This window comes from Lepidochelys kempii, chromosome 8 (genome assembly GCF_965140285.1).
Source record: "Lepidochelys kempii isolate rLepKem1 chromosome 8, rLepKem1.hap1, whole genome shotgun sequence".
Classification (NCBI taxonomy): Eukaryota; Metazoa; Chordata; order Testudines; family Cheloniidae; genus Lepidochelys; species Lepidochelys kempii.
Window position 1 is genome coordinate 88,394,307 of NC_136387.1, and position 12,918 is coordinate 88,407,224.

The following is a 12,918-nucleotide window of genomic DNA, read 5'->3' on the forward strand; positions in this document are numbered from 1 at the left end:
ATGCTGTCAATGGTGGTAAATTGCATGAGTCACAGTAAGATCCAGTAGGTTTTATAGTAACTTACAAATATATCAAAGGTATGTGTAAGATCAAAGGAGTTGGTGCCAAATTAACACAACTTTGGGAGACAAACTTCTGAGAAGTCTTCTTCTTTAAGAAGAACTGAAAATCCTGTACTATGTGAATTTCATAGGGGGTAATTTGAAGTCAAGCAAGCAAACACATGACCTGATAGTGAGCATCACACATCTTATATTAAAGCTGGCACAAACTGATTAATACTAATTGTCTTACTATGTGTTCCTGGAAACTGTCACCTATTCCTACAATATGGAATAGTGGCAACATCTCCTGTTCACCTCATACTTTACTGTGTGTTTGTTTGACTGTCAGAACACATGGCCAGATTATGCTCTGTTACAATAGTGTAAGTCTGAAGTGACTCCATTGACTTCTGGATAGAGCTGTTGAGAAATTTTCCAACAGAAAATGCCAATTTGGTTCAATCAAAATGTTCCACAGAAATATGTCAAGTTAGTTGAAACTGACAACAGAAACCAGGCAGGTTTCTAATGGAAGCCTGCCTGGATTTCCTGCCACCATTCTTGGCCTCTTGGAGACCACCTGGTGGGCTGATCGGTAGCTGAGAGCTTGAAAGTCCTGGCTTTCAGGGGTGCAGCTCCTTGGCAACCTCTGCTCTCAGGCTTGTGGCTCATTGGCAGTCCGGGCTCCAAGGGTCCCCAGCTCCAGGGCAGTATGTCAGGCAGACAGCCCCAGAACCAGGGCTTCCAGGTTCTCAGCTCCTCAGCATTCTTAGGAGTCCTGGCTCCTGGGCTCCCTGCCTGTGGGCTCCTGGGCTTCAAGAGCCTTGGAAACATTTCAAAAAGAAAAGCTGAAGTTTTATTTCATCTTGATAATAAACAACGTTTTTGGAATTCCTGTTTTGCAGGAAACTTCAGAAATTTAATTTTTGTTCCATTTCCAAATGAATTATTTTTTCTGACATTTTGGAATTTCCCAATGAACACGAATTTCAGTTTCCGACTAGCTCTACTTTTGAATTTACATGGCCGTAACTGACGATAGAATCTGCCCCACACTTTGCATTTGTTAATATTAAACTGTTCTCAAACAATTTCTAAATACATGTTAAACAATGGATTAATGTGGCAAACTGCATATTTTATTACCTGCTTCTGGAGTCTGTATTCGAAATGTGCTCCAGTCACTCCATATTCCTCTGTTAGGGTGAAATTTGCAGCAAACCTGAAATTCATACTCTGTATGTGGCTTCAGATCATGTAGATTGTATCTTGTAGAATTTAAAGTTTCAACCTTTAATTGCATTAAATGTAAAGCATATGTAATGTTAAAACTTAAGAGGAAATAAAGGTTGAATGAAGTAATGCTATGAATTATGGATAATTTCTATTCTGCTTGAAGCCTGTACTTTTACCCAGGGTTTTCAGAACCCAAAGCAGTGGTAACTTAATGGGTTTTTTTCGGTGGTGTCAGGAATAAATCAATGGGGATAGCTCCTCCGTTTGAAAAGTAATTGGTACAAACAAGAGTGCTTTTACCTAAAACTACCTTTTTTTTTAATTAGGTCTTAATATATACTGTTCCGAGTACCCCAAGCCCAGTTACCCAAAGTCTGAGATGATCACCAGTCAGACTTCCGGGAGCCCTTCTTCTGTCTGATTGGGAGTTTAGGTGTCAGCTCCTTGCCTGAAGACAAGTTTCCTTGAACTTCTCCAAGGCGTATTATTTTGTCTAACATTTTATAGCTAACTTAAATAAAGCACATAACTCATAGTGACTCCTAGTGTGTCACCATAGTAACTCCTGATGGCTCACTAATTTTCTAGTTTTAGCAAACTGCTCATTACTGTAGTACTGTCAAGTTCTGGGGTTACTCACTGAAATATGAATTTGGGAGTTACAACTATCCTCACGTAGCAAAAAATAAAATAAAATACAATGCTTAAAACCAATGGCAAACTAATTCAGTGCAACCCTGAATAACCTTTTCAAAAAGAAAAGTGTAATGAATATTTTGGCTTACAGTTTTCCTACAAAATTCTATAGTTAATAACCTGAAGATAACAAACTCTTCCATTGTTCACAAATTCTGTTCTCAATACTTTATATGATTTGTACTTTTTAAAAAAACCCTAATGTTTATTTGAGGTCCAACTTGGATCCTGTTAAAGTAAAAGGAAAAACTTCTATTGACTTCAATAGGAGTTGGATGAAGCCCTTCTTCAGCTTAACAAGGGTTGTAGTTTATATCTTGTAACTCTGAAAGCATAATTAAAAAATTTCTGACTTTTGTTGAGGTGTAGCAAGTTACTTAATATATGTCTGAACACAGGGCTATGTCAGACATGAGGGCCCTGATCCTGAAAAGATACAAATAAATATTTGACTTCACTGGGGCTATTCATATGCATAAAATTAAGTACATGAATACGCCCTTGCAGGATTAGGGCCTCACATGCAGAAAACTTCAGACCAAAGATGGTGTTTATGATGGATGTTTAATTTAAAGTTAATAATTTCTGATATGGATTATTGCATTATCCTAAATATGGTGCCAACAAGAAGAGATGCAAATCTGAAGAAATAAAACCTGGTAAAAATAATTAAACAAAACCAAACATCAATGACCAGCTTTTTTTTTTTTCTTTCTTGAAAGAATTATTACCATATTCCAGGAGTGACTGTTAACCGGTCGATATCTTAGTCGAAAGCTTTGTGTCTGTTGTTGATCCTGCCACAAGACAGTGCAATTTGTTTCAGAAACGTTGTCAAATTTCACTAAAATATCTGTTGGAGAATGAGGTTTCACTAAAGCAAAGACCCCCCCCCAAAAAAAAAAGCCAGTTAGATATGCAATGTGATTAGAAATAGTTGTGTAAGATATGATGGAATATAAATTTCCAGGAAATTTACACTGGGTCGCTTGCTTGTTTATTCATTTATTTAGATTGCTGTTACTTTACAATAAGAGCCCCCATCCAAAGCTCTGGGTGCCTTTGGCAACCTTTTGAAATTGATTCACTAAGGCATATATTGGTATATTCAACCTCTTCTTACCAGCTCCCTAGATCTGCTCATTTAAGAGACAAGTAACACTTACCTATGTCTATCAACATGAATGCAAAGGGTAGGGAAGAAGCATTTCCTAGTCTATTTGAGGCAGCAACCACAGCTGTATAATTGGATTCAAAATTCAACTTGGTCAGATTCAGTGAGCCGTATTTAGGATTCATACTTTCTTCTGCAAAACTTAAGCATTCTGTCTCATTTGTTAGCCTAGAACAAAAGATAAACCTGTGATTAAAATCTTCAACACACACTCTGTGGGCCAAATCCTCAGATGATGTATACTGTAGTTTCAACTGAGTCATACTGGATTATGTCAGCTGAGAATCTGGCCCTAAAGTTCTTCTTTGAACAACAAAATATTATTAATATGGGGTTGTACTGTTCAATTGCTGGGCAGTTCTGCTTGAAAACAGATGGCACGGTCTATACATGACGTAGCATTTATCTGTAGCTTCTAAAATGCCTAAAATATCATCAAAGCAATGGAAGGTTTTAAAGTAAACAAAATTATACCAAGATGATAGCACAGGGCCCATGGTGTACTTTTAAAACAAAATTATTTCAAAAACTATACATTTCTTGCAGCTTAGAAGGAATCCAGGATAGGTTACTCTTGTAACGATGGGGATAGCAACCTACCTCGTATTTCTTTACAACAGTGAGATACACGCTTTCCTCCTAGTCTATAATCTACTTGTATACCCTCTTATCAGATTAGAGACTTGAAAGCAGGTTTCCATTATTTATACAAGCACCATTGCTATTATGGCAAAGAGCACAGCATGATAGGTGCTCTAGGAGGACAAAATGCCTTGTTGGTGTCCAAAGCCTGGTTGGGCAGCAGCTGAGCCTGTCCAGCTGGGCTGTAAAGGATGATATGAATACACCCCAACTCCATCGCAGATTTGGTACAGCCACTTGGGTGGGAGGAGAGTTTCTGTTAAGGAGTTTCCCACCTCCCGTGCATTTTGACTCCCTAAACGATCTAGTTCTCTTCCTTTCACATACCAAGGTAGCCTGTGTGGGCTGAGAACAAGCTCCCTAGGTCTCCACAGCAGGATATAGGGATATAGGAATATAGGTATTCCCTCAATAGGATCAGAGGAGAAAGTTCCCTCCGGTCCCTGTGTTTGAGCAGCAAGTTTGGGGAATATATTTCAGAGCAATGGCCACTTTCCATTTCCCTAGCAGAGTTCCATGGCAGAGATACAAGCTATAGGTCTCTTAGTAAAAGTAATTTCAGCTCATGCCATAACTGAGCAGAGAAGAACCTGCCCTGGACATATATTAGGACACTGGATAGTTTGAGAACATTCCCTAGGAAGGGGCAAGCTTAAGCAGCTGTTTTAATACCAGTTCCGGTATTAAACATCCAGTTTCAAGGGGGAAGCATGTCTAGAAATGGGGTATAGTCCCTGCACCTGCCTAGCCCAGAAGGTGCTGAGGTAATGTGGTGCTGCATCTGCAGGGAAAATGTGAGCTGAATAGGCTCCTTATGCAACTAGACTCACTTTCATGAACTTGAGTCATATACTGTCTCCATTGTGCTTTTCCCCAAATGGTTTAAACATAAGACAACTGACTTTTTTGGGGCCTTAATAAAAAGAAATAGGCCTGCCAGAAATAGTAAGTTTTCAAGCTATTATTCAACTGTAGGTTTAAAAGAACCTTGTCCATCAGTTACTTACTGTACCACATAGGTAGTTTCTATGTGAGTAAGTCTTCCTTTATCCCAAGTGCAAGTAAGGTTCCCATCTCTTCCATACAGAATACAGGATACATTTCCTGGCTGGTCTGGAGGATCTGAACAGACACTCTTGTCAATATTTGAGGTAAACACTGGTAACAGAGGTAATAAGAAACCCTCTTTGACACAGTCTTGAGTTTTGTTTTGTTGCCTTTGTTTTTAAAAACAAAGAATTTGGGGTTCAGGCTGTCTTTTTACCTAGCTCTTTTATGGGAGACTGGCTTTTTACTTACTTAGAAGAACAAATTAAAGCCTTGATTTCTACAAGCTGTTTTGCATGGGCTGACCACTGTGCGGAGCCCCAGTGAAGACAATGGGATTCCACATAGATGCAGGGGCCTCAATTTGCACAGCCTGGATAGGATTGGGGCCCAAAAGCCTGCCTACAGCAACTGACAACTGCTCTTCAAAAGCTTTCTTTCCCCATGAGACAAAAGAGATGCAACCCCAACCCACTTCAGGAGTATTAGCTCCCATAGGCTACTAGAAACTCTGTGGGATTCCCATTTCACAGTTTCTTATTCACAATAGGATTCATAAGGAACTACTGGGAGTTTGTGCCCTGAATCACAAATCTTGGGGATCCACTGGATCCATCAATGCCGAGACCCTATGTCTGCATTTTGGGGAACCCTGCACCCTCCAATGGAGGAATCTGTTGGGGATTTTTCCATCTACCACTGCCTTGGAATCTTTTGTCCCCATCACACTAAAAGGGGCATTCCACTGAGGAGGGTGGGAGAGGCACAAACATTAATAAAGCCTCATGTAGTATTTTACAAAGGGGGAAGGGTCAATGTGTATACAGTGGGCTGGTGATACATATGTCCAACCCCTTCCCAAAGTAAAGCATATTATACTACAATGGTGAATGCCCACATATGCATGGGGGGAGATCAGTGTATGGAGGACCCCGAGGCACAATCTGGCCCAGATTAAATAATTAACTAACTCTGACTATAATAACCTATCCATCACCCAATGGACTCACTAAAGTAGTTATCCCACTACCACTTTATGATGTGCTTCTCAGAGGTACATCACAGCTGATATCCTAAGAAGTGTTAGAATAAGAAATAGGAAATGGCTTCTCCTTACTTCCAACATAGATGTCAATTCCACAGATGATTTTTCCATTCGATTTACATTTGCAACTAAATGTGTGTCTTCCATATGCAAGGACTATTTCAGACTTATTGAAAATTAGCTCCTTGCATTGTTCACCCTGTTTTAGCTGGCATGAGAGGGTAATGTTTGATCCAGGAAGGACTACAGAATCTGTGCTAGCGATCATGTCTCCTCTTTTGCAATTTTCTACAATACAATGGGAAAAACAAACAGTATAAATACTCACATGATCCCTTCTTAAGAGTGTGCAAAGCCTTTTGTTTGAAATTTCCTAGAAATGTATCAGTATTTATTGCAAACATTTATAAAAGGGGTGAAAATCAGTGCAAAAAATTAACTTCAGTTTTTGGGTAAATATCAGGGTTAATACTGGGGGACAGGAGGACAGGGGGAAAAATAGCAACAGATTACTGAGCTGCCGTCTCTCTTTCCACAGTGGGGAGCTGGGTCCAGGGAATTCTGTCACTTTTCTTTTTAAGGACTTGGGATGCATTTGTATGCACGTGCATCCTTCACTACATTGCTTTATTTTAACAGACAGCATCATATTTATACTTAGACTAATTTATACATTTATAATTTACACATCTATCTAATGTAATGTATTGGATTTTTTTTTACCATAATCAGTATTTTCATGTAAAGTGGTCTAAAATTTGTGTAAAAGTTGTTGTTTTTCAAAACAAACAAACCAACCCAAGTAATAGCTTTTCTAAAACTTCAGAATTTTTGGAAAAAAATCAGTTATAAACTGAAAAAGAAGGGCCTTAAGTATAGGGTATTTTACAAAGCGAAGGAGAATCCTCCACCATAATCCAGTTTATGATTTGTGCATGGCACTAAATTTTCATTGATTTAAGGGACATCATGAATGAAAGCCAACCTACTTTCTTACTGAAAAAAGTACAATCCAAGGAGCCACCTGATAGCCGAACTTTATTTATCTTCTAACAAAAAACACTATGCATATTGGTGAAATAGCAGCAATCATGCCCCTACTGAGGTGAATGGTAAACCTCCCTCTGAATTCCATGGAAGATATCCCTTATTTTCCTTTTCATAGTTCCTGTGTAGATGTAAGGATAGGAAGGTGTAACACCCAATTCAAACAGATGTGCATATACATTTGATGTCGCTCAGTGGCCCTTCAGGCTACCCTTTGAATCAATACAAATCTAAAAGAAAAAGGAAACTAAACATTTTATAAAAAACTGATATGGGCAGTGGAAAATGATGGAGCAGAATTGCTATTTATTTGTTAACGTAGTCAGCTTGGCCTATTTGGAAATGGATTGTATGAAAGATGTGCCTCTCAGGTAACCAACAGCAAACCTCTATCTTTAAATAAATAAGTAACTTACAAGCAGTTATTTCCTGTAGTAGCCTTGAATTCACACATCAAACAGAAGTGAAACTTTGATTATATGCAGTATAAACAAATGAAAGTGAGTCGCCAATGGTTGCATGTATTGGTTCTTATCTTGTGCACCATTTGGTTCTGAAAAGTACATTCAATAAACACCAGGCCTGATCCTCCAATGCCTTGCACTTTGTAGGGTTGCTTATAGTTGTGCACCGTGGGTGTAAAATGCTGCCAAATCAGAACAGTAGTGTCATACATCCTCTATGACCAGTTGTAAGTGACAAGGCGGAAGGCAACAGAGAATCACATCCACTACTCTTAATAGCGTTATCCAATTACCTGAAAATGAATTTTTTTTACAAGAAAACAACCCAGCCAGGCATCGAAGTTACAATAGTGTGACCCTCTGGAACTAAGATATAAGGAAGGTATTTTCCAACAAAGCACTCAAAGACTGAAGGAGAAACAAATTAAACTGTTCAAGATTTTCTAAGCGAAGTTTCTGTTTAGAAATCAAACACTTACCTGTTACTGCTTGTACTAAACACCAAATTGCCAAATGCACAAGCCATGTGGAGAACATTTTGCTCTCTAAAGTGAAATAAATTTCTTTTCCCTGTTTTAAAAAATAAAAAACATTTTAAAATACTCCTTTTGTTACAACATCTGCAACTTAGAGCATACAAAGATGCTTGTTGCAATATTTAACACAAAAATAATCCTTTCACATTCAGATAAATTGTGGCTTACTGGGGGCATTGACTAGAGAGCTTATTGACTGCTTCTGGCAGACACTCTATCCATGGGAACATATGGACTAAGTGTGCCTCCTTCCACAGCACTTTAAAAGGATATAGCATATGCTTTTCCCACCCCACCCCAATAGCCCGTCTTTATCAGCCCACCAGTCTAAAAAGGCTATGTGGAGGTTAGCACCACTGCAAGTGCTAGCCATTGTAGTGTTTTATGGTTAGGAACCACAAAGACAGACTGTGACTAGCCCCTGTGCAAAGCAGGTGTAAGGGTCCCTGTTCACATCTTGCTCTCCTCCCCTTTCTTCCACTTCTTTGTATATCTGAGCAGGATTAGTCATCCAGAACTTCTTAAGGGTGACATTCCCCAGCTCCCTGGAGTTCCACCATATTTTAGTCCTTGCATAGCTACAAGGAAGAAGACCTGCCAGGTAGGGACACTCTGCAACCCTTGTGTGCTACAGAGTTAAACTCTGCAATTTTGCTCTGTAGGAGCCCAGGGGAGAAGGAGTTAGGGGACAGGACAAGCAAATGGTGAGAAGAGAACAGTAAGTGGTTTTGCGAACTGGATGATCCACTGGCTAGAAAGCCACGGGAGGGGGGACTGGGAAGGGCACAGTGTTTGCCGCCACTCTTCAAAGTCTGTGTTCTGACTTTTCTTGGTTGACCCAAGATATTGCCCTGAAGTGAGTGAGTGCTTGTGGAAAGGACCAGAATGCTGTCTTCTATACACAGAACAGGTAGGAGAGGCAGTGAAAGCTTCCAGGTTAATGAAGTCCAAACTCCTCCAGGGATTAGGGCATAGTCCAGCCTCACTACTGAGAAAGCCACTATGGGAAGTGTTATTCCAGCATGAGGAAATTAGTTCAACCTTGCCACATTCAAAAGATAGGTTATACGTCAAAGGCTCTATGTTCTCCTAGGAATCAGTCTTGCTGACTCCAAGAAAATCATGGATCAGGCCCTACACAATCATGAATTTTTTAAACATAGAAGTGGGGTGGTTCTTATTTGCCTTCTGGCTTTTGAGCCTTTAGGGTTGCCAATTTTGGTTGATGTAGTCCTGGAGATTTCATCACATGTCATAATCTTTAATTAAAGATTAATCTTTAATTCCTGGAGATAACAGGCCAATGCTGGATGGTTGGCAACCCTACATGAGGGCCATACACAATTTTTTTTTAATGAAACCTGAGATTCTCACAATCATGTGATTCAAGGATCTAGAACTTTACAAAAAACACCAAACAATGCAAGACTTGTAATAAAATTGTGGAAGTTGGCAATACCACAATTCTTTGATCCATCCACTTCCACAAAATGAAAGGCAGCACTCATGATAAAAACACTGCTGACTTTTAAACCATTAGTTAAAGTCTACCACACAATAAACAAATGCCCAGGCAGATGTAGTGGAGGCAAACACTCTTTTTAAAGACAGATTTCAGAGTAACAGCCGTGTTAGTCTGTCTTTGCAAAAAGAAAAGGAGTACTTGTGGCACCTTAGGCTGTACCTCACGAAAGCTCATGCTCAAATAAATTGGTTAGTCTCTAAGGTGCCACAAGTACTCTTTTTAAAACTAAAAGAGATTTAAGCTTCAAGCTTCCAAAGGATTTATTTATTTATTTATTTATTTATTTTATTCTAAATAATATCTGTCTCCAACTGCAAACCTATACTAGTTCTGGTCACAACAAACAATTTTAAAACATAGATGATGTTGAAGTGTTTGAACTTTATATATTGGAGGAGTGAAGGTATATCAGGCATGTTGCAGCAGAGTGAATCTATTATGACTCTTATTGTTTGACATTTTGTAATGAAAATACTTCTATTGAAACATTTTCATGATTTAATTCTTTACTTTAAAGTATTTGTGCTGTTAAAGCTCTGAAAATCCTGACCCCTTTTCATGACATTTTGGGGGACAAGCCTGAGACATTGTTCTGGAAAATCCAGTCTTTGCTAATCTATTTTTACATTAATATGAAGTTTATTTTCCAGGCTTTTGGGGGGAGGAAAGCGGGTTTAGGCAAAGAAATGTGAACTATTTCCTTTTTTGAGAGTTATCTGAGGATGAAAGACAGAGGGGAGTTGATATGTGGTGGTTTATGAAATATGTAAGATTTTCAAAAATTACAAAGACTATCTTTTTAAATCTGTAATTATAAGTCCTTCAAACTGAAATCTTAAGTCTCACGTAAAATTCCTCAGCCTCTGCCAAACTTTACTTACAGCAGTCACTGAAATCATCAGCTACCATACTGATGAGCAATCAGAGCACTAATGTGATTCAAGTAAATGGGGTGTTTTCCAATAAACTGAAATTGCCCAGTAACTGTAAACATCCTTCAGACAGCTTGCTTTATGACAGCAAAACCATAGCCATAGTACTGAGTCAACATGCCAACAACGCATCTATTCATATCCTTCTTTGGAGAGTTGCTTATTGCATAAGTTCTAGACAATGAAACCACTATAAAATGAACTGCCCAAGTCACATACGCAAAATTCATACAGCATAAAATGTAAGAGCAAATATCAAAGGAGATCGGAGGTAACTTCAAACTTTCTTTTTTAAAAAAACAATAACCTTTAAGATTCTACATCAGGAAGGGGAAATTTTGCCACCTGTACCCAGACTGAATAAAAGATAACTGAGGTTCTCTTTAAGCTTGTGAGGTAGCAGACCTATGAAGAAAAAGTAAAAGGTACCCCGTGTTTATGCATGCTTACAACTATGAAGTCTACATGATATGCAGAAGTGCTGATGACTGTGAATTCTGTGTCCATGAAAGTATTACAATTGTGTTAAAGTAACTGATCTACTAATTTTTACTTCTTAAATAGTTTGTGAAGTATATCCTTCACAAAGGCTTTGCAGTTCACCTTTAAGTCTCATGGTTCTCATTCCAAGAGCGAAGAAATTCAGAGTTCAGGCAGAAACTTCATTCTAAGCAGGATATACTGCCATTGATAGGAACATTTGAAATGTCTTTCTAATGATAGCATGATTTCTGACAGTGCATTACCTTACATGCATTACAGCAAATGCAGTATGACAGATCACATACTATTTAGGGATCATGAATACTATACTAATAAATCTAATATCTGTTTTTATGCACCATTACACCACCAACAAAATACCTGTAACTTACTTAACACAATCATATGGTCTTGGGGGGGGGCGTGGGGGGACCCTCCAACTTTTTTTTTTGAAGGTGGGGCTTTTATTCAAAATATTACATTTTTATAGTTTTCATTTGGATTATTGACAACGGAACCCATTACCCTATACCCAGGGTATAGTGTGAATCCAATAATAAGAAACCATTCCATGGTAATATGGATTTTTATATTTAGCGATAGTTATGCAAAGGCTCTTTAGGGTGGGGATGGTCTCTTTGTTCTCTGTTTTGTACAGTACCTAGCACACTGGGGTCTTGGTCCGTGCCTACAGTTCGTAGGTGCAATGGTAATACAAATAATAAATGTATAAAATATTTAACCATTAATATGGTTACTTTGGGCTTCATCCTCCTATTGAAATCAACGGCACAGCTCCTGTTGGCTTCAATGGGAGCTGGACTGGACCCATTAGATAATAGAAATATCTTAATTTCCATTCCTATGCATAAATGGCTTGCAAAATGTATTTTAAAAATGCATATTTGAATTGTGGAAGTATCCAATATGCATTGATATAACAATAAATGCAATTGTAACATAAAAAGGCAGGATGTCCTGCCTTAATAACAGAAGTAAGTATTGAATCGCTAATAATAGCGTTTAGCCAGGTGTAGTGTCAGTACTTAGGAATATTCCTAACATTGTCTCCTAAAAGGCGTAATGACATCAGACATTCTCAGCCTGGAGTAAGAGTCTCAAAAACGTTTGTGAGCACTTTCTCAGGGATAAATATATTTGAACGCATGGCCTGCAGTTTATCGTTCAGGATAGTCTTTCCTCCTTCCCAAAAGCTTGTCTCAACTAACTTGAAAACAGGATGCTGATCCAGCAGGGCCTTTTCCATCTCTAACTTCTGTGGGCAAGATACTCCTCTCTCTGTCCTTTTATTCTGATCACAGAATAGACTTGCCTGGTTTCACTGATGTGGCTCCAGTCACCAGGGAAGAGCTCCTGAGGTACCCAAGAAAGGCTGGCTCCATCTCCACCACTGACCCACCATGACACGTCCCTTCCAGCGTGTCTCCACAGCGGGCTTCAGGGGGCGCAGCTTTCCTGCTCAGAGGGAATTTGGAAAGGGGGGGGGGCAAAGTCTGACCCTGCATGAGACTCCCTCAAAGCCCAGCCTGTGGGGCCCGGCGCTGAGCTGCTCCCCTCACCCCCAAGCCCCAAAAGGAGCCCCCTGTGCCCTGGTTGCAGTGAGCTGAGTTGAGGTGAGGGGGACAGGACCGCTCCCTCCAGGAGGGGACCCTTGCCCAGGGAAGAGGCTGGAAACTCCCCCCACCCCGTTCTTGGCGGGCCGCGCTGCCCCCGCCCCCCGCCTCTCCCCTCACAGCCCGGGGGCCACTCACCCCCCCAGCAGCGCCAGCCGGGCTCCGCGCTTTCGCCGCCCCGCGGAGCCGCGCACACGCGTGCGCCGCGCAGCACCAGCCGGGCGAGGACAGCGCTCCTTGCCCTCCCCCGGCGCCCGCCCCGCCCCGCCCCGCCCCGCCGGCCTTTCCGGCTCGCGGCCTGGCCCCGGGGCCGAGCGGCGCTGCTGGCGGCGGCTCTCCGCGGGCGCGCAGCCCTCGAGCGCTGGGGGAAGTGCCGGGCTGGGGCAGGGCTCAGCCCTCCGCGTGAGCCGGG

At 40.5% G+C, this 12,918-nt stretch overlaps 1 protein-coding gene across 3 annotated transcripts in view; it reads right to left on the reverse strand.

Annotated features, from left to right (window-relative positions):
• Positions 1 to 12,532, reverse strand: part of IL12RB2 (interleukin 12 receptor subunit beta 2) — a 34,059-nt gene extending 21,527 nt beyond the window's left edge. The window contains exons 1-7 of one of the 3 annotated variants that reach the window (XM_073357402.2): positions 12,206 to 12,532; positions 7,876 to 7,966; positions 5,958 to 6,173; positions 4,801 to 4,915; positions 3,144 to 3,319; positions 2,709 to 2,851; positions 1,192 to 1,336 (exon numbers count right to left, since the gene is read on the reverse strand). In XM_073357402.2, coding sequence (XP_073213503.1) covers positions 1,192 to 1,336; positions 2,709 to 2,851; positions 3,144 to 3,319; positions 4,801 to 4,915; positions 5,958 to 6,173; positions 7,876 to 7,933 — 853 coding nt within the window. In that variant the 5' untranslated portion in view covers positions 7,934 to 7,966; positions 12,206 to 12,532. The remainder of the gene's footprint in view (positions 1 to 1,191; positions 1,337 to 2,708; positions 2,852 to 3,143; positions 3,320 to 4,800; positions 4,916 to 5,957; positions 6,174 to 7,875; positions 7,967 to 12,205) is intronic. The other 2 variants (XM_073357401.2, XM_073357403.2) reach the window with 2 other exon arrangements.
• Between the last annotated feature and the right edge of the window lie 386 nt (positions 12,533 to 12,918).